Source organism: Rhineura floridana, chromosome 1 (genome assembly GCF_030035675.1).
Source record: "Rhineura floridana isolate rRhiFlo1 chromosome 1, rRhiFlo1.hap2, whole genome shotgun sequence".
NCBI classification, from domain to species: domain Eukaryota; kingdom Metazoa; phylum Chordata; class Lepidosauria; order Squamata; family Rhineuridae; genus Rhineura; species Rhineura floridana.
Genome location: NC_084480.1, coordinates 137193256 through 137215710, shown reverse-complemented (window position 1 = coordinate 137215710; position 22455 = coordinate 137193256). Strand labels below are relative to the sequence as shown.

Here is a 22455-nt window from a genome sequence, read left to right as displayed (position 1 = left end):
GAATACCAGCTGGTGGGTTTTATAAAGCAACTATCGGAAAGAAGAGACCTGGGCTTTAGACAGCAAAGCTTTTATTTTCTGTTTTACTGATGACGTACTAGTCTGGGGATCAGCATTTTGCAATTCAAAATCCTGAACTTCCACACTTTTAAACAATTCCAGCTTTGTTTTAATTTTACTCATGATTGACTGCTTGATGCTGAGACAGAACTCAAGCTTGTTATATGTGAGCACATAACTCAATACAAACCAAGTCTGCTCCATGTGGAAAAAAATAATTAAGTTAGTGTGCAGCTCACTCTCCTCCCCCCCCCCCACAAGTGACTAGGCAATTTGATGTCACCAACTGTAAACAATCATCCACATTAGCACTGGATTAGCTAAACTAAATTAAAATGTGTGTGTGCGTGTGTGCACATATGTCCATGCATGTTTGTGAGGGATGTTTGGCATTTTGAAATGGGATGAGGGGGAGTCAGGACAGCTGGCATCCGTTCTCAGCTCCACCCCTGACTCATTGTGTGATAATAGGCCTGTTATTTCTGCATCTTTCGTTCAAGCCATACAAAAAAAAAAAAAAAGACAGGAGCTATACAAACCACCTTGGTGCTGAAATCTAAAGTAGAACCTTACACTTAAGCCTGGAGATAAGAAGCTATACTGCTTTGTCATTGCAGGACTTCTAACTGGTGAAAATTTTACCTGCCTGGCCACAATCTCATCCTCCTTGCTGGAATAAGAGGATGTAAAATCTAACAGAAAAGATTCAAATATTTGATGGTTTTGTTATTTTTCCAATAAGATGTGTTTGTTTAAAATCAAAAAGGCAGAGCCCTTCAAAGGGGCACACTGCCCTTACACTTTTTAAACCTATTTTCTGGGAGGTGGGGGGGATGGCACTTTGCAAAGGCTTAAATAAGGTTAGCCCTTCGATTCTTTACAAAAACAACTGCCTCACTCAGGAAAAGCATTCTGTGCATGCTCACAAGTGTTCTGCCAGAGGTGCTAAGCACCCACGCCAACAGGGTTAAAGCCAAACCGTGACCCCTAAGAAACAAGAGGGAGGTATCACCCTTCAGGGGGTAGAGCCCCAAGGTCTTCACAAGCACAAAATTAAAAACTTTTTTAAAAAACTAAAGGAGTCACACCCACACCACTCCAACAGCTCAATGAGGGCTGAAAATGCTCAAGTGTTCACCAAGACCATGGAATGTTGATTGTCAACTGGGAAAGAAAGCAGAAAAGGAAGGGGAGAGTGAACTGGCTTGCTTGAGTACCAAATAGCTTACGATATTTCAGAGGAAGACATGGCTGGCTGTCTGGCTGTGTTAAAAGAAGTTCTGCTGTTAGAAGAAATGATCTCATTTGTCTCCTTACCGGTCTCTTATCCCTCTCTGATGTGTGTTCCAATGGATGCAGCATTCAGAGATTTGAAAACCGAGATATTTGGTCTCAAGTCCTGAGTACAACCCGACTTTGTTGGTCTTTTATAAGTTCCTCTCTTCCAGGCTCACTTTCTCAGTTAAATGGAAGCTGCACACTGAGATAGCTTGCCACCTTGTTGCAATGATGAATTAAATCCTACATAGCGTTTTGCGCTAAAGCCCTATAGAAATGCTAAAATATATCTACTAACTTCTGTTTTATGTGTTGAGCAAAGCAATTTAAAATGAAAGCAATTTTTAAGGCAGCAGCTAGAACCAGGCAGGTGGGGCAGGGGGAGGAAAGAGTTTGAAATAAAATTGACTAATCCTTATTTCATAATCTCACTTTCCCCCCTAAATGTTTTATGAGAGGGATATCTTCCACTATGTTCCAGAAAACAGATTGTTTTAATCTCGTGATTTCATTAGATTATTGAGCCAACACTGAGAGCTGTAAAATACTCCCCAGTCCAAAACATTTTGTTGCCTGAAGCAGAGCCCAAATAATCCACACGATGGTCAATACTTTGAAAAGTCTTTTTGTAGCATTCAGATACCGAATTCCTGTCCTCGTCGATATGGTCCTTCATGGTGCAACCTGAAGTATGTTGCTTCACCTGGGGCATGACAGAGCCGGCCCAATCCTCCTTTTCACACTTGTGAGAAGCAATACCTTTAGCCAGCGCCTCCCCACTTCTTATGCATTCACTGTAACGTAGCAAATGCATTTCATTAGAATGTGTAGATGGATGGTTGGTCTCCAAGTATAGGAAGCACCACCAAGGACGGTGCAATGTGTCAGTGCACACCCCTGCAGGATTACTGTCAGGGATCAGGCCATTAAGCTGTAGGATGTACAGGTCTTGTCCTCATCACAATAATATCACCACTTTTAACTCACCTACTCGACTGAATAGTGGCTATTCATTTATATGGGAGAAAGTAAAGGGCACCCTAAAGAATATTAGGATGGAGCTCACAATCAGCATAATTCCATACTCCAGTGACTGAGAGCTGGGGCACTCCTCCCTGCTACAAACATTTACTGGCAACATGAGGCCAGTCATTCACAGTCCTTAGCCTCCAACTGTTTGGGGGTTGGGAAAGAGCTTGGGGGAGGGTCTTTTCTAAACCAAGATTTCCCTGCATACCTCAGGTATCTCCTTGGGCCATCATTTTCAGAGACTCAGTCCTGCCCTCTCTCTCCACTCAGTTTGAAATAATAGGGGAAGGGATATAGATGGACCACATGGATATGGGGGCAGAAGAGAAACTGAGTCACTCAATGTTTAAATGATTTCCATGAGACCATGCTGAAGGTCATTCTATTGCGTCTTCTCCTGGTTCACTGTCCATCACATTTTCATTTAGTGCCGGGGCTAATTAAATGTGTATGTCTTACATTTTTATTGTACGTTGCTTTGATCATATTTTGTATAGGACTAAAAATTTCATATATGAGAGACTGAATCCTTAAAGGGGATTACTTTATACACAAACAAATAATCTCACTAAATTCAGCTGGGTGACAGAGGTGCATAAAGAAACTCTTCTAAGGCCTGGTTCACACATGTGCATCAACAATCCTTGAACTTCCATCGTTCATGACAGCTGAACTGGGCTCTACACCACAAAAAGTTCTCTCACAATATATCTGTTCATCTTTAACATGCTGCAAGGCTCCTTTTTGCATTTGCTGTAATTGACCAACACAACTAGCTCTCTGGAATTTAAACACTTGGTGGCTATCAGCCAAATCTGTGAACTTCCTCAGTTGAAAAGTATCATGTTTGAGCTGACACAGAATGAATAATCTCTGATGGTTAATCATGTGATAATATCGCGAACGAGTAATAAGCATGTGTGAACTGTCCTTAGGTTACAACAGGACCTAGGCAGCCTTTCCCAACCTTTAAATCCCCAGATGTTTCTGGACTACAGTTTCCATAATTCCATGACCACTGGCCATGTTGGCTGGGGCTGATGGGACTTGTAGTCCAGCAATATCTGGGGACCCAAAGGTTGGAAAAGGTGACGTAGAGCACTGAGAATTAGCAAGTTCAGGCTATCACTCAAAGGCTCATAGGAAAAGGGGGTGCGGTACTTGTCTGAAGATACTATATTAGAGAATAGGAACAGAGAAATCCGTCTTACACCATCAGACCTTAGTTCAGTATTGTCTACACTACCTGGCCAAAGTGCTCAAGAGTTTCAGAGAGGAGTCTTTCCCAGCTAAGGATTGAACCTGGGACCTTTTGCATGCAAAAAGCAAGTACTCTGTCACTGAGCTGTGGCCCTTCCCCTAGGGATGTCCCTTGTGACTAATCATGATCGCAACATGCTTAGTAGCACACCAGCTTAACAGAGTGTGCGTGTGTTATGTGCTGGGATTTCAATATATATCTTTCATTTGTTGCAAACTAGCTAGATCTCACCACAGGAGGTGAATACTAACTGGGATGATCTATTATTTTGTCACAATAGCATTCTTTCAAGGTGGTGTGGGGAACAGGAGAAACTTGAATGAAAGAAATGTCTATAAACGTTGGTGCAACCTTGAGAATTCCAGTCCTTTCCCTCCCCTTGCAAATGGTTACAAAAGTGTAAATGTGTATCTTAAAGAATTACAATAGGACAGTAACAAGTTAAAGATGCTTATTAAGTCCACATGATTTTGGCATGCTTGACCACCCTCCCCACCCATACATCTGGTACTGGTGAGGTTCCAATGTAGATGGATATTTAGAAGGTGGCACCCTGAAAGCAGCATGATGCAAAGGGGAGGGGAACACTGAAGGACAAGGGAATGTGTGCATAAGCATCAAGTGCATACAGGTAGCAATAAGAGCATGTACATCTTACTTCCAAGACTGCACATTTATTGGGAGCTTTTTTTTTTTACCCTCCTCCCTAATAAAACAATTACTGTTCTTCCTGACTTGCATGCTAGTAGAATAACATTGCCATTATGTGCTGCGACAGGAGGAAAGCAACAGAAAGGGTAACGGTTAAATTTGGGCTCAATCATGCGCATATGCAGATGCCCAGACTAGGCTATTCAGCAGTTCTCAGAGGGACCCAGGAAACCCTACATAATCTTGCTTTTAAAACAACAACAACAACAACGGCAGAATAGAACGCAATACGACAGTTTAAAGGCACTCCAAACAGCTCCCAGAGCAGGTGGCTGGAGCCAGCTTGATATCGTCTGCAGTGACAAACCAAGTACACAGATGACAATTTTTTTAAAAAAATACAATGCCCTCCACACTCACAGAAAAGTAATAATGAATATTTCATGGCAATATTTAGCCATGCATTTTGAAAACATCACTTGAATCATACAACTGGCACACACTAAGGGAGAAGTGAAATGCATCCAGCATGCAGAGCATTTCTGCCTAGAAATTCCAGGGCAGCTTTTCTCTCTCTCTCCTCCCCCCTCCCCCCAGTGTAATGCAGGTAAATTTCCCGAGATAAAAACAGCAGCTGGCTTGTATAGTTACCAGGTTGACAGCATTTGCTGTTAAATGCAGCTCCACAAAGAGACATTCTCTAAAAGTCTATCCAACCCATCCAGCATCTACGTTCAGTCTAGGGTCTGTTTTCCCCCAAGCTTATTTCCTCCCCACAGCATTCTGTAAGAACTATCTTCTGAAGGCTCAAGACCAGTATGTCCTTACACAGCTGACATAAATGTTGTGGAGATCTATATGCAATTTTATGTTCATTTACCTTGGCTTCTTTAGCAGAAAACTCAGTGGAGTTGGAAATTTTCATAGACTTTGAGCGGTGGGTTTGCCGCCAGACTGGGTCCTCTCGTGGGTATTTCACCGAACCTGTAGCTCTCACCCGGACCTTGCTGGTACTCTGAACACTATTAACTCCAATCATTTCCACAAAGTAAATAAAATACTCTCTATATATAGAGAATATATATATATATATGAAAGGGGAGAGGGGAGAGAGGAGAAATAAACCACACTTCACAAATTCTCTTCGGAGCAGTTTAGAAAGACAGAAATCTCTGTGCAGCTTAAGCTGTAGCAATCAGTGTTTGCTTGAAAATGCACCAAGCTGGTTCTCCACTACCACCACACACATACACACACAGAGAGAGCATCTTCAACTACACTGTTTTGAGGCAGCGTGATTGTTCCAGGCATTGCTCACGTCACTGGCTGCAAAATATAAAAGGGTGGAAACCCCACCCCTACTTGGTATCCTGCTGCTCAGCACACATCACCATCCTTTCCCAAAGCAGACATACACACACTCAGCGCAACTCAAGAGTGTCAGTTTCAAATAGCAGAACAGATGGCAAAAGGCCAAACAAAAACCAATTCATTTTTGATTGCAGACAGGCAACACTTGTATTCTAGCAATGCCGTGTCACAGCGCATTAAGCACATTAAAATTAAGACAGCACAAATAAAAGACAGCCCTGAGGATATGAGCCTACCAGGTAGTGGCTGCTTCAAAAAGAAACAGGGGAGGAAACCCTAAACATATTGGAAAATATCTTAGGAAAGGCAAGCCCAGTGAAACAAGATGTTGCTTGCTCACAGGACAGGCTGCACACACAGCTCTTAATTACAAGACTTACAGTGCAGTCCAGTGCACGTACTATATATTCAGAACCAAGTAAGAAGCACTCAGTGGCTAAGAGATGGTACTGTGAATCAGGTCTCCAGTTCAGATTTACCTCTACTTAGGCAAGCCTCACTCTGTCAGCTCCGCACCTACAGCTAGGATTACTAGGGCAATGTATGTAAAATGCTATGTGATGGTGATAAATGTTACATAGGATGATATTTCAGTTCCACTGAGTTCAGTGAAACTTACCCCATATAACTTACCCCATAGGCTTACAGATTTAAAGTTTGTGTCTTAGTTCAACTTTTAGAGGGTTTTTTTCAGGGGGGAGAAAGGGAAAAAAGACATTAAATATATGCTCATTCTCATTGTTCAGATTCATTAATTGAGCCACAAGGTCACACACTTCAATAGCTTTACACCTGGAAGGCAAAAACTCACTCTCCCACCCTTGCCAGCAAAGGTATGTATGTGAACCACTTTTCCCAAAGTAACTAGTGGAAGAGACTTAAAAAGTGTGGCTAATTTCAGCCTTCAGATCAGCACAAGTGAACAACATGACAAACGCTATGATGTCAGTCCAGTTCTAGTTCTGTTTCGCCAACCAGACCAACCCTTAAACCCCTGCACAGGAGGGAGGGATTTTGCCGAGTTTTAAAAGGCAGAAGGGAAGTAAGTTCCTTATAAGGGAATTGTGATGTTTACCTAAAGGCTACAAAGTCCACCCCCCACACATATCATTTCTAGCTCATGGAGACCCAGAACATAGCAGATTGTATGTAACCATAGTAACAAAGCTCAGATGAGAACCGATCCCTAGTACGCCTGGCACATGGAGGGAGGGTCAGCCAGCAGCACTGGCTGGAGTAGGTAAAGACAAAGTTGAACTGCAGATGGCTGGGAACGCAGTCCCAAATGCCAGAAAGGGCATGCACTCCAGTTATCCCCATTTACCAGGCACATTCCCTAATTATTTATATACATATATACACACAGCCTTCAGATCAGTCTATGCAGTTACAGGTTATTTGTGAACATTACCCAACATCACTTGCAGACAAAGTACACTCAACTATCAATATACAAAATTCCTTCATATAAGACTACCTTTTGCACTTTAATCTTTAAAGTTACTTGCAGACTATCCTTATTGCAGGAAGGGAAAAATTATGTCCAGATTAAGCTGACGTATGCATGTTTTCCTGTGTTTATGGAGACTACTGCCCACAGAATATACAAAAGACTCTTAAGATATGCAGTCCTTAAGGCCTATTGGAGACTATTTATATTGACCAGAAAAAGTACATATTGCCCAGAGAATATACAAAATGCAATCGAGTATGCACAGACCCCAAAGTCTGTAGGAGATCATGTATATGGACCTGGAAATATGCACAATTCCCTCTTCGTGGACAGATTATGTACACATTCTCCAGGAAGTGTGGTAAATATGCACAATGACTGGTTGTTCCGCACATTATCGGTTCAACTTTCATTATCCCCAACATATATATATTAAATGTCCTTAATAAATCACTGCCTTTGTTTTGCATTTTGTGTGCACTATTTCATTAATTTAAAATGTTTTATCGGAGTCCCTCAGGCTTCGTCCCCTTCCCCAAAGCCACGAGAACTGAAAGCTTCATGAGGAGGTGAGAATACGTCTCAACTCTTAGTGCACACATATGTATAGGCAGGCTTATGGGTGCAAAATGCTGGCGTACCTCTTCCCTCCCACCCTTCTTATCGATAGCCACCTCCCCAGGTGGTAAACGTTGCTGAATACTTTGGGAGTTTAAGATATTCAAGTAGTAAGAACATGTCAGATACATTATGCAGGAAAACATGCACTTACTTTTATTTAAGGAAACTGTTTAGATTAGAGTTACCAATGCGCTCTACTTCAGAAAGCCACTGGAGGAAATGCTATTGCTAAGTAAACAAAGTCAACATACAGGAGGTGGACAAGAACCTTTTGCAATATATTGCATGGGGAGAGTGGGGTTGGTTCAAGAGGTTTGGGTGTGAGAACATTGTAAAGAGTTCACAAACAACAACACCTGCATGTTCATCTCTTATGCAGGTATTGAAGCTTTGTCAATGCTTTTTAAAACACTGGTGTATGATAGGAAAAAGGTCTACTGAGTTTCAATATGTTTGTATGAAACATCCACCAGCGCTGCAATCATCAGGGGATGGCTCCTCAAGCACAGTAAAATGGAAATGGACTGCCTTCAAGTCGATTCTGACTTATGGCGACCCTATGAATAGGGGTTTCATGGTAAGCGGTATTCAGAGGAGGTTTAACCATTGCCTTCCTCTGAGGCTGAGAGGCAGTGACTGGCCCAAGGTCACCCAGTGAGCCTCATGGCTGTGTGGGGATTTGAACCCTGGTCTCCCAAGTCGTAGTCTAATGCTCTAACCACTACACCACACTGGCTCTCTCAAGCACAGTAGTGAATGCTTAAGAGCTGATTTGGTTAGCTACTTAGGGCAACACCACAGAGATATGACAGGGTTAGGGTATGTGCCCTTTAAGAAGAGGGTGAAAGTTTCCCTCAATCCCGGCAACAATGGAAACTGTTGTGGAGCTACGATATCTGAAAAGGAAAAGAAATAAACATCTTTTTGAAAGTGGTTAAGAGCTCTTTTCCTAGAAAGATCACTTCACTGCTGTTGCACAGTTCTGGCAGTTCGCTGCATCCCTGCCTGCTGCTTTGACAAAATCATCATCATCATCTAAAAGCTCAGAAACTTTGTCTCCTCAATTGGTATGTCGGTAAAAACCCACCTTCACAATGCTCAACTACAACACACTGAAGCATTGCAACCAAACTGAAGCTGCCCACTTTGGAGGTATTTGGACCTCCTCTGAAGCCAAAATGGGTCTACCCCCAAAGCATTCTAAAGTGAAGCAGGTGGGCCCCACTGTTTCAGACCTGCTTCAGAGCATTGTAAGATACTGGAGCAACCATCAGTATCAAAAGTGTGCCTTCAGAGCTGAATGTTTTTTCAGGTTTCTTTCTCCTCCATCTCTCTCCTTGAAGCACATCATTCTACATTTTCCCAGTCCAAGATATGTTATCTTTCCTCCATAAATACCTTCCCAGATACCAAGCATATGACACACATTTTTTCACCTCCTCCTGCCAGTGGGACCCAACTATCCAGTTGCTAGTTATTCTCTCCCTCCATCCAATACCTGGATCTCCTGTCCTATAACCTCCTTTCTACAGACCCCACCTCCTGACTTTTTTCTTTTGCATTTTATTCACTCTCCACCACATTAAACAGAGTAGTGTCCACCACCCCCTTGTCTTCCAGGATCCCCATTTAGCCCTCAGTACTTCTGAAAAGAACATCATATATTTCAGTCTCATTGCCTTACCTCCCTCAAATAGATACTGACCATATACAGAAATAAATTCTGTATATGGTCCAAGTCCCTCTTTGCTATACTAACATTACCAGAAAAGAATGATGTCAAAGCCTAGTTGGCATCTATGAGAACTGCCAGGAATTCATGACTGGGGCAAGGTCAGCATTCCTGGGCACTGCAAAGGGCCTTTGTTAGCTCTGGGTTAAATTTTATACATATTCTCAGAACGTATTACATTCCCATCACCTTAAATCTTTATGGGCCAAACACACACACCAGTCTATACTGCCTTTCTGATTTCTCTGTGATCACACACATCAATTACCCATCAGGGCCTCACTGTGACAGGTGCTTACAAAAAGGTGATAGATCAACCTGACACTGGGAGACAGAGGGACAGAACAGGTGTTATCTTTTTCCTACTGCTTACATGGATGATCTTGGGATGGTTGTTTTCCACTTTCTGCACTGGAAACAAACTATACAAAGAGAGGTGAAGTTATTTCTCAGCAGTGTTATTCCACCAGGATTTAAAAAGGTAAGAGGTTCTTATTACATTGGTGGTTGAATCACAATCATCAAACCTCCAGCATTTTGACGAGCATGCTCCAGTTCATGGAGGAGAGGACTATCAATAGCTAGCTGTTAGTCATGATACCTAAGTTTGGGTGTCCATATTTAGTATCAGTATTTGATAATCAGAGACTGGGGGCAAACAACAGCTACCCGTCTCTCCTATCTTTTGAGGCTGCGTGCACAGGACTGCCATCAACCAAGATGGCAGCCAAGGTTTCCCTAAGGGGCTGAAGCCTCCGGAGCTGAAGCCTCCAGAGCCATCTTGGCTGATGGCAGCGATGAGCATGCATAGCAGCCTGTGCAGCCGCAAAAGACAGGAGAGATGGAGCCAGCGAACAGGTGTGCAGAAGAAGCTCCCTCCCTGCTAGAGACAGGTAAGCAAACGTGTGAGTACACGAGCATGCCGGGGCAAGCTAGTGCCCAAGGGCCCCAGAATGTCTGGCACCGGCCCTGAAAGAGAACACCTTATATTATGCCGGCAGCTGCTCTTACAAAAAAAAAAAAAGAACAATTAACAACACCTATTACATCTACTTGTTCTACTACTACTACTACTACTACTACAACTCAAAGCATTTTACAAGTACTACAAAGCACTTCCAACTGTTCAAAGCACTTTACAAAAATTCTCAACCATCCTTATAGCAATCCTGTAATGAGGCCAGACTTCTCCCTAGATTGCGGAGGAGCCATAACTCAGTGGTAGAGCATGCAGTCCCAGGGTCAGTTCCTGAATCTCCAGTTAAAAGGATCCCAGGTTAGTAGAACTATGAAATACCTCTTGCCTGAGATCTTAGAGAGTCACTGCTGGTGAGAGCAGATAACACTGAATTAGACAGACCCAGTTAAAGTCAGTTCGTATTTACATATATGTGAAAGAGGTTTGTCTTAGCTCACATACTGAATTCTGAGGTGACAAATTTGAACCAGGAATCCTGTGCCTTACAACTAATTCTCTATACTATACCTTTGTGTTCTTATTTGCCACCTAAAATCATCAAGGTGTAGGATGCCAGCAAGATTTCCTTAGGGAAGGTATTCTATAACTACCATGCCACAGCAGAGAAGGCCTAGCCCCCATTCCCGACCCCATCCCAGTCTCCACAAATCTAACATCTCACAGTTAAGCCCTCAGAAGTTCTTAGGGAGTTCATACAGAGAAAGGCACTTCTTGAGATGTGATGGATGAGAATGGAAGAGCTTTTGGGCCACATCTCACATTACTTGTACTATACTATTGGAGGGACAATCACCAGAGTATGTTCTTTTACATGTGAGCAAATTCCAAGCAACATGGCCAGTCAGCGATGGATAGGTAGGATGGATGGCTATGTTCATTCCAGAGAAAATGTCATAAACCTGGCTCTTCGGCCATCAGAAAAGTTGCCACTTCTAAATTCCAAGACAAAACTGGTTTCTTTTAAGTGTTTCTGGGACAGGGAGATATTCTTCAAAAAAGGATCTTTACATTGGTCCAGAAACTGGACAGCTGACTGTCAAAGCAAGCCTCAGCACACTGCAGGAGGTCTCCCTGTCTCTCAGGAAACAGGCACAATTCCTGAATCAGAAGACAATAATCCATGTCAGTGCTGAAATCTTGTTTGATTTCCATTGATTGAAATGTATGATTTAAGCCCTATGACCTCCCATGCTGTTCCAATTTGGGGCTAATTACGTTGTCACAAATATCCTCTTGACTAAAACCCAAGTGATGCTGCTCAGTAATGAGGCAGAACAGTAACATCCAAATAACAACCAATCTCATCAGGCAGAGAAAGCAACATTTTAAACTATTTAACACAGAATTACCCTTGCCATTTAAAAACACAGATTTGCACACTAATAATTCCCAAAACAGTAGTGTGGGGGGTGTTGAGATTTTTAAAGGATCTAGTATAAATTATAGTTCTCTTCCTCCTTTAGCCTAGCTGCAGCATGGAACAAAAAAATTCTAGCAGATCAGTAGGTGGACCATCAAAGGACATGTTTGGAAATTTGTTTTCTTCCCACACCAAGGTGGGAGTAATATGTCACAGGGACTGGAATATACGTGACATCAAATTAAAGATTTCCCAGTTCCAAAGAAATGTTTACTATCTTCCATAACACACTATTTGCACTATTTCGTTTTAATAAAAAAAAAAACCTAACACAATAATGATGTTTAATAAGGAGCTCAGAATTTATTTGCCAATCTTCTTATAAAACTACTACAATATTTAATGTAACAAGCTTGATTATAGCTGACAGGGTATTAAAGAGGACAAAGAAACTGTATTTCTGCAACCCAAATCAGCTTTTGTGTACTGGATGCTAGTTTGTTCCTGGTTCTTTTCAACCATAAAATATCTAGCAGCCTAAAATATATCAAATAATCATAAATGATAACCATTTATTACTAAAACATCTCTTAGTCATGTACGAGCCCCCAGAGGTATCTGGCCACCTATCAGACATTGTCATAAACAGACTGCTGGTCTAAATCTGATCCAAGGAGGTTCTTGTGTTCTTAATGGCTGGGATAAAATATATTTGTACCAAACAATGGCACATCCAAACACCAGGGCCAGCCCAAGAAACTTTGCTACCTAAGACAGAGCAGCAATGCCCCCCTTCCATAAACCCCCACAAATGCCTCCCTCCCTGACAGTAAAAATACAATAATAAATTAAATAACTAACAATTTGCTGCCCTTTCAGCCCATAGCACAACATCAAATTTACTTCAATTTCAAAGTGTCAAATGGCAGGATTATTTTTGTTTGAAACCTCTGTTCTGTCCTACATAATGAATGCATAATCCACAAACAGGGCGGGTCCCAAAGGGCAGCCAGGTCAGGCCCTGGCCGAGGGTCCCTGAGGGGCCTCTCAATAGGGTGGGGAAGGAGCAGAGCTCCCTTTCCATGATCTGCCACGGATCGCAGTGAGGGAGCTGCTTCCACCCGCCCGTTCGCTGGCTCCACCTACCCGTCTCTCCTATCTTTTAAGGCTGCGTGTGCAGGACTGCCATTAACCAAGATGGTGGCTGAGGTTTCCCTAAGGGGCTGAAGCCTCTGGTGCCATCTTAGTAGATGGGCAGCGATGAGCGTGTGTAGCAGCCCACGCAGCCACAAAAGACAAACGAGCTGGCGGAAGAAGCTCCCTCCCTGCAAGAGACAGGTAGGCACATGCGTGTGTGTGCAAGTGTGAGTGCACACGCGTGCCGGGGCAAGCTGGTGCCCAAGGGCCCCGGCATGTCTGGTGCCGGCCCTGTCCACAAATCAAAACAACGGACATGGGCAGAGCAATTTTAATCCCCTGATCTGTGCTGCAGGAAGGGGTTAGGACAGCGTTTCCCAACTAGTGGGCCACCAGATGTTGTTGGACTACAATTCCCATCTTTCCTGACCACTGGCAATGCTGGCTGAGGCTGATGGGAGTTGTGGTCCAACAACATCTGGTGGCCCACTAGTTGGGAAAGACTGGGTTAGGATAAGGCAGAAGTGACCCTCTCTGTTAGACTCTACCAATGGAGGGGGTGGTGGCCCCCACTGTGCCCACTAAATGTGCAGCAGAATTAATGCTACCACTAGCAGTGTTCCCACTGGCAGTAGTAGCCACCATAAGGCCTCGGAAAAGAGCACTACAGAGGGAAAGCAGGGATGGTGATAGATCCTCTGGATCCAAAGCTAGAGCATATCCTGGAGAAGGACCTGATGCAGGCCCCTCTGTTGCACCCAACTGGACTTCTATCAAAAAAGTAGAAAATAACCGACCTCCCCCTTCTGCCCTGATCTGCGCGAGTGGCAAGGCTTTGGATGCGGTGCTGGATCTGTTGCTCTGTTTTGTCCTGCTGCTCCCAGCCAGGGCTTTGGATTGTTCCTTTACTTCACTAAAAGATTTTTTAAAAAGGCTAAAGCTAAGGTTATTTCTTTAGAACCTAACTTGCTGTGCTTGAGCAGGGTTGATTTGCTTGAAACAGAGGGCCTTTGAGAGCAGGAATGATGAGCAAGGCATGCAAATACATGGTTGCTATTATGCGCTTTCCTGATTTGGAATTTGCCATTTACTATCTCTTAGCAACTTTAAGTGGGTTCTAGTAAGTAGCTTTTATTTAAATGGCTGAATGTATAATTCAGATAGCAACAGGCAACAAAAAATAGCCTACCGTATATTCCGGCGTATAAGACGACCCCCAACTTTTCCAGTTAAAATACAGAGTTTGGGATATACTCACCATATAAGACTACCCCTGCTTATGACATGCAGGTACTTAGCAGGAAAACTGTCACTTATAAACATAAGGCTGTTTGTCATCAAACATGTAAACATAAAACAGTGCAAGTGGATTAAACTTTTCCTAATTCAAGCGATGTACCTTACCGGCGATTGGCTGGTTGTTGTATACAAAGCCTGCTTGGATTGGTCAGCTCTCCCTGCCTGCCCAGCCCTCCCTGTCTCCAAGACTATCAGAGCGGTAGCACAAACACGCCTCTTTCACCCGTCTGGCCCGCCCTTGTATCCTATTACCTCCTTCTCTGCCTCTCAGATCTTGCACATGCGCGCCTGCGCCGCTTCACTGCAGTCCTCAGGAGTCATCGGGACCGCGTTAAGTCACTTCTTTCCACGAATCCTGGTGAGTGGATTTTCTTCTACCGTACTTGTACAGCGCCGCCCTTGCTGCTTTCATACGGTCGCCGCATACGGCGGGGATGCGGCCGTGGCCGTTTTTGAGCTCCCCCCACCATATGCGGCGACCGCAGATTCTCCAGTACGGCTCGGAAGTTTCAGCACCCGCCCTATAAGACGACACCCGGCGTATAAGACGACCCCCCACTTTTGAGAAGATTTTCCTGGGTTAAAAAAGTCATCTTATACGCCGGAATATACGGTATATGTTTCATCACTAACCGAAACACTCTGGACAATAAAGCACCAGACAAATTTACAGTTTATCCAACTCCTTTGTTTTAGGTGGTAAGAAAGATGTTATCTCTGCCCCCCTCTGGGTTAGATTGTGGTTGTTGCTTTTTTGTGCCTTTTTAAAGAAGTATTGCCTTGATGTCTGCCTAATAGCTAGGGGGTTGGCTGTGGTGACTAAAGGGTAAGAGGGAAACATTCTGCATTCTGCACATGTTCAGAGGCATAGCATAAAAGGAACCAGCCTTTAATTGAACTGTTAAGGAATTTACCACAGTTGGAGTGATATGAATGTGTTCTGAAAGTGGCACTGTTCCCTTCATCTCTAGCAAACAGCCACAGAAACACACAACATAATGTCATCATGCTGTGTATCTATTTGTCTTGCTCCACAGAAAAACCCCAACTGATTGCAACAGAACTTACTTCAAGCTAAAATGCTTAGGATTGTAGGATTAAACACATAGGCTGGAGAGCATGGGTTTTAAGACAACCTTTAATAGTTTTTGCCAATCCCCTAAAATTACACACACACACACACACATACATAAACATGTATATTCACACACACACACACACACACACACAGAGGAACTCTAGGAGGGAGGGGAAAGCAGAGGTAAATCCAGGCTCAACCTTTGAGATCTTTCTAACCATTGACTACAAGAGCTCTGACCTAATTTTGTAGTTGGCTTTTCCCAACACCCATCAGCTAAAATGCCTGGATGATACTATGGAGTGTTAATGTCATGGAACATTCCAACTGTTCAGGAGTTAAAACTGTCAAGGGTGTAGGGAAGGGATGGACTGCAAGTTGTTGTACAGAAGGGAAGCAGAGGAGCAAGGGGATATTACTAGCAGAGAGATAAGCATCTGTTGTGCTGAGGAAGGAAATTGAGATTGAGGTGGAAGTGGCATTAAACAAGGGTTCAAGGACTGGCCTCATAAGGAATACCAACTGCCACCTACCCTCCACTCCCACTTGTTAACTCAATGGCAAAAGAAGTATGTGAAGTGAGTAATGGTTGTAACCATGGGATCTGCTTGTATTTTGACGGATAAGGGAGTAGGCCAACACTCCTCCTCAAACTGGTCCTCAAAAAAAAAAAGGATGTTGATTAGGATACTAAATCCAGATTTTTGCATATTACCATTAATGATCCCAATGAGGCTTCTCCAACCTGGTGCCCTCCACATGTTGCTGGATTACAATTTCCACTAGCCCAGGCCAGCAAGGCCAAATGACTGGAATGATGGGAGTTGTAGCCCAACAACTACATTGGGAGGGCACTAAGTTGGAGAATGCGGAACTAGACCATTACCCTTCAGCAATATTACCACGTTTTCTCTGTTCTTACAAAAGCATTAGTACTAACCAGGCCTGACCCTGCTTAGCTTCCGAGATCAGACGAGATCGGGTGTGTTCAGGGTAGTATGGCCATAGCATTAGGGGTCTGGTTCTCACAGTGTAAAAAAGGCTGTAAATGTGAGATCAAACTCTACCACTTCAGATTACAGAAGGGGGGCCCACATGACTGAATGTTCCTACACACAAAAAAAATCTTGTCACTCAGAAAACTATGATGTGTGAGTGTGAGAGGTCATCTAGTTGTGAAAGTCGATGGGGTGGGTGTTACGTGACCTCCACCTTCAGTTCACAACAGCTATACGTCCTCATTTGGTATTTACAGTACAAGAACCAGGCAACAGTTAAATGCAAAACAGATGATGCACAATGTGCAGCACTCAACATTTCTGTGTTTGTTTTTGATTGCTCTTCTGCTGCAGCTCCCTTAAAGGCTCATAACTAAAAATTCAAACGTAATCATGCAACAAGACTAAAACAAAAAAAAGTCAGTCACAACAATAATAGTCATGAAAAGCTCTGGCAGAAACCATTAAAATAGGCATCAGCTATACCCAGATTAACAACGTGATCCAGCAACCAATTCCACATATCAAAGGCCCAGCTAAATAAGGGTAAGAATGAGCTAGCCTGATGGGTTTCCCTAGATGAGAAACTCCTCTCACCAGTCATACTTTAGACAGTGGGGGCACCAGAGCAAACTGTCCAAAACATCTTGAGGCTCACAGAAGAATTATATGAGAGAAGGCATTCCTTCAGATAACTAGATTTTCTGCAACTTTAAAAATCAAGAGCATCACTTTGAATTGGGGCCCAAAACTAACTGGTAACCAAAGCCAGTGCTTAAAGGATAGATGCAAAGTGATCCCTACAGCTGCCCCCCCCCCAATAAGCAGGATTCTGATTTCTAGATCAGTTACACACTCAGCCGCCATCTCAGTATGACTTACATTACATAATGCAAGAGAATGCACATTTGTTCAGTTTCCCCTTCAGCCATCTGAAATAAATGGGCTGGATCAAGCACAATGCAAAAATTCACTTTAATCAAGGGTTTGTTTTGCAGTGTCAGGGAGAGGGGGAGATCCATGACAGACAGAAAAATTGAGAGTCAGATAAAAAAATCTTTAATTAAAGTGCAAGAGAATGACAGCAAAATGAGATAAATACCTCGCTGCAGCTTCCAAAAGGAAATTGTGGGGTGTGCAGGCAACAGGAAGACAGAGCAAGCAATTAGATCAGTTGGGGAAAATTAAGAACTCAGAAACAGAGTGCGTCTTAATTCAGGTTCAGCAGAAACCCTGGCCTAAAATGTTCAGCTAGTAAAATTTCTTATTGACATTGCCCTCAAAAAAGTTCAAGTACAAGTACAAAACCAAAACTACAATGTTTTGTGTGTGAAATCTGTATTTCCTCTCTTTTCTGACACAATCCCTTCTCAAACGGGAATACATTTAGGGATTTCTGAAGTTCTTCTCCTCTCCAAGAGTATTTTAACAAACCAAAATTCCTAAATATATTTGGCTCTAACTTGGTACAACAGCTGTTATTTGAAAAATGGAGTGGGGGGGGAGGAAAGAGATAGGGAGATTGAAGATGGACACTATGCCACAATGCAGTCTCATGTTTGGTAGCTATTTCAGCCAGGAGTTGTGTTAGGAGTTAACAAGTTTCAACAGTGAAGAGTACATCTGTCTCCCCTTAAGGACATTTCAGAGTCAGCGGGAACCATAGAAACATTCAGTAACTGGCATTTCCTATAATCTCAGTGCTTCTCTAGACTTAACAATGAACTGGGAAATGACTTTTCTCTGAATAATGGGTTGATTTTTACAATGAAGAACACCATCAGAGGCTTAGAATGAAATTATCTGATCCCAGTGCACTATATCTTTTGTCCATTTCTGATCACAAAATCCCAAAGTCAGACATTATGTCTGCAGATTCGAAGACTACAGGGATTTGGAGGAAGAGTTGTGAACTACAAGGAGTCATATTATTAAACTTCCTAGTGTGATTCTAGTCCATGTTCACCTCTTTTTCTGCCTTGGTTCCAGTTCAGGCCAGTAAAAGCTTTTTTTTAAAAAAAACTGCTTTGGCACATCTGAAACAGTTCCGTTGCATGTTCACATGGGACATTTTAAATATAGCCTTCTCTGTTATGCTGACTGGTATATGCTATAAGCTGATTAATGCTAGATGGCTAAGTATATTAGACACAGAAACTTACAATAGGTACAGAAGTTGATACACAAAGGAGATAGGATGAGAAACACACACACACGCACACGCACGCACACACACTATATATATAACCAAACCACAACCAAGTGGTTCTCTCAAGGCATAGCCTTCAATTAGTGGGGATAAAAGTGTTCATATGCTGGCCTTTAAGTCAAAGACTAGAAAGAGAAGGTTTCAAACTGGAGATATGTAGAATCCCAATGAGATTTTTCTGAGACTACCAGGGTAGCATTTTACTCCTATTTTATGCCCTCTAATTATCTGAGCCCTGAAATTTGCACAGTTCTCAAAATTATAAATATTTATGACTACTAACCAAATTTACAAACCATCTAACAGAAAAACCCTTCACTTCTCAGTCTACCAACACATGCTTCTGAAAAAGGGGCATTTTATCACAAGTGCTGGTCTTGCTCGCTGTTTTATGTGTACACAGAAATAAAGGCAAACAGTAATCCCTATTTTGAAATAATTCATATATCAGGGCACACAAGTGTGTAGTTCACTTCTACTCATTATCCTAGGCAGCTCAAAAAAGGTCACAAGGAAAGAGCAAGGTATCTGTTTAATAAGCAATATATCATGTACCATTTTCTAAAAATGCAAAGAAAGTAAAATGCTGTATAATTTCAGAAATCATATAAATAGTTAAATTATATCCCCCTCTATGGTATTCATAGATATATTCCATTGTAAATCAGCATTGTTAATGATTATAATGAGCCAATAAGTGTCCACTTTCTTCTTTTTCCTTGGAATATCTAAAGTGCAATGGGATTTAAATTTAAATCACTTATTTGAATCTCTTTGATCTAACTCAAACAGCATGGGGGGGGGAGAATCTGAAAGCCAAGATAAATTAGTGGCAGGGGTTGGGATGGGGAGAGAATATGGCAGAACCATCTAGATAATGGTGGAAATGCTGCCTAAATTCCCATTCAGTTCTTTGTTGCTTGCTGTGAACACAAACAGATGCCTACCAACCACCCCAACACTTTATTATTTAATGACCCTTTTAAACATTAGCAACAGTGCATGGAAGCAGCTCCAATGTAGCTTGGATGACATTTAAATGACTCAACCATTTGGGAGAGAGTGGACCGCCTGGGTCTTCCCCACAGCTTTGGCACTCTCCCTCTTGGAGAGGTGATGGTTTTCCATGATCAAGGCCCACAGGATTGTCCCTCACACACATGGTTATGTTGCTTAAATGTTATCTCAATCATGTGAAAGTTGTTCATGGAAACAGGGCTCAGTTGCAAATAGAGTAATTTTTAATGGGCCCATCAAGAGTGATATAAAGTGAAGTAGTCATGTTTATATAAGCTGTTGAAAGAATGTCCTGTTTGGGGTATCCTCGGAGATTATTGTCCCATTTCCCTCTCTCAATTTCAGGTCAATAATGCATCCATCATGTTGCAAGATGACCACCACTACAAAATACCTGTTTTTAAAAAGAAAAATACTGTGAAGAGCAACCAAACAGCCAACACTGGTAACACAGTATAAACAGCACTATTGAGAACCACATGCTGAAGATCAGGGCATGTGCTTGCAACATGGATGAAATCAACAGCATGGAACAGATGTGGCATACAAACATCTGGGCAAATCTGCTCCAATACTGACACAGCCTGAGGCCAATGCAGATTTTGTATTTTGAACTTTGGTACTATATATATGTGTGTATGTATGAGTTTAAATGGCAAAACACATGCAAGAGATGTCAATTGGGCATGGTTTGTGCATGCTGGAAAAGATGGGTATATATACATTTATCAAGATTTTCCTAAGTTAGCAAAACTTAGATAAAAACGACACTGTAAATAAAGATAACCCAATAACAATGCAAAATAACAGAAATATTACAAATAGCAAACAATTGGACATACTGTTCAGTTAAACAGTACCAGCCAAGCACAATAAGTTAAAAACTGGTAAATAAAAAAAGTTTTAATTAAGTGAGGTAAAGCAGACTGACAGTGAAGGAGTTTGGGAGGCTCCCCATTAAATGCTTGAAGCTTGCTTGAAGTGGAGAAGGACAGAGACCCCATATCCATGTATATGGCAGAGAAACCCAGCCATTTAAATGCATGCACATCATTTACATATGTGTATTTTGTCATTTAAAATTTGGGTACTTTTTGTTCCTCAGTTCAAGAAGTAATGGGTTAGTTGGCTGTAAGAGACTAAAATCTGGCTGCAACAGCACGTTCTACCCAGCTGTGTTATTTCTGCTCTTGCAAGCTGTACCACTCCAGGCAGAGATGAAGCCAGTTGCCTCCTGCAAGTGCCAAGGCCACTAACCAGTCTCAGAACACAGCCAGTAACAAAGCCAGCTGAAGTTGAGAATTGAAGCGGTGAATAATAGCCCAGGTAACCCACTGGTGCACAGCACCAGTAGCTACTCAAGCCTGTTTCTTTATCCATCTCTACACAGTGAAAGTTCACCTGAATCGGCAATTAATTCTATGGAGGCATACATGGTTCTTCCTCTCTCCCAAGCCAACCATTTAATCCTCCAAGCACTCTTGTGAGGTAGGTTAGGCTGAGAGTGACAGACCCCAAATCACCCAGTGAACTTCATCGCTGACTGGGGTGGTCTCCCCTAATGCTAGCATGACACTCTAACCACTTCCCCGTTTTCCCTTGCTGCTCCTAATGCCTGGAATTCCCTTGCAGAACACCTGCATGGTATCACCTCCAGCCCTATTCAATCATTATTTGAACATGTGAGTTCACACATGGAGGAGCGGTGAAGACAAGTGTACTAGATTTGCCCCATTTGTTTTTGTCATCTTCCATGAGTTAGAAGGTGAGGCCTGAAGAGGAGATCCACTTGTATCCATGGAGACTCCCTGAGCATTTTGAACCCCCCCCCTTTGTGCTTTGGAACTTAGGGTTCCAAACTGCAGAGGAAGCCTCCGTGGATACAACGGGCTCCCCACTGCAGATAGTCACCCTCAAGCATGTGAAAAACAATGAAAACAGGCATAGAGGTGAAGCTAGCACACTCATCTCCGCTGCCCTCTTCACGTGGTAACTTTTAAAACACACCTGAACAGGGCTTATCTATTCTGTCAATCCCCTCCTCAAAGCCCACTTTCTCAACGAAGCCTTTGGCTTAACCACTTAGTCTCTTACCCCAACTGAATGAAGCCTGTGTTAGCCGCATTGATTGCCGTTTGTCTCTTGTTACCTTCCTTTCTCCCATTATTTCCTCCCCTTGGTTGCCGTCTGCGTCAAAAAGTAGTATGTTAATAATCTTTGGGGGGTGGGAAGCAAGCACTGCCTTGTTTGCTTTTGAAACTCTGAAGTGTCATGTACATTGACAGTATTATTTAAGCAATAAATAATAGGAGTTATTGCCAGGGTGTCTGAGGGTACATTTGGCACAACTGGTGTAATCACATAAACAAACCAAGGGAAGCATACCATGAATTTATATTTTATGTCAAATCTGACTTTCCTATAGCCAACACTGGGGCTGGCCTAAGACATTGTTGAGCCCAGGGGTGTTGAGCCCAGCCTCTCTCCTGAGGATCAAGGAGGGGGAAGGCATGAGTTGCAGGCGCCTCAGCCGTCAGCGGGCATGGACGATCTAGCTGTTGTTGAGTCCAGCCCAGACCTTGAGGAAGAGAGCGAGCTAGCTGCCCCGCCAGTTCCCACGGATGGGACAGCGCTCAGCCATCAAGCACCCCCACGGAGCTGTTAGGGGAGGATTCCAAAAGAGCAGTAACTCCTCCTGTGCCAAGCAGTATCCTAGAGACGCCCGACGCTTCTCAGCCCTCTGCTTCCCCGCCTGCAGATAAGGACCCTGTTCTGTCAGATGAGCCAGTGGAGGCTCGCCCCCCTTCACCGCGCTCACGACATAGGGAGAAGCGGACAGGGCTGAGGGCATGTGTGCGAAGGAGTGAGAGGTTACGCTCCAAGACCTCTCCTATTTAAGACTGCCGTGCTGTGAATGGGGCG

General features: G+C 42.9%; 1 protein-coding gene across 13 annotated transcripts in view; it reads right to left on the bottom strand.

Moving 5' to 3' along the window:
* PSD3 (pleckstrin and Sec7 domain containing 3) overlaps positions 1 to 22455 on the bottom strand; it is a 188773-nt gene that overhangs the window by 67303 nt on the left and 99015 nt on the right. Inside the window, exon 1 of one of the 13 annotated variants that reach the window (XM_061633383.1) lies at positions 5160 to 5510. The exons of 11 other annotated variants lie outside the window; for them this stretch is intronic. In XM_061633383.1, the coding sequence (XP_061489367.1) occupies positions 5160 to 5318 (159 nt within the window). In that variant the 5' untranslated portion in view covers positions 5319 to 5510. Of the gene's footprint in view, positions 1 to 445; positions 2133 to 5159; positions 5511 to 22455 lie in introns of those variants that run through there. One more of the 13 variants, XM_061633327.1, reaches the window with a different exon arrangement.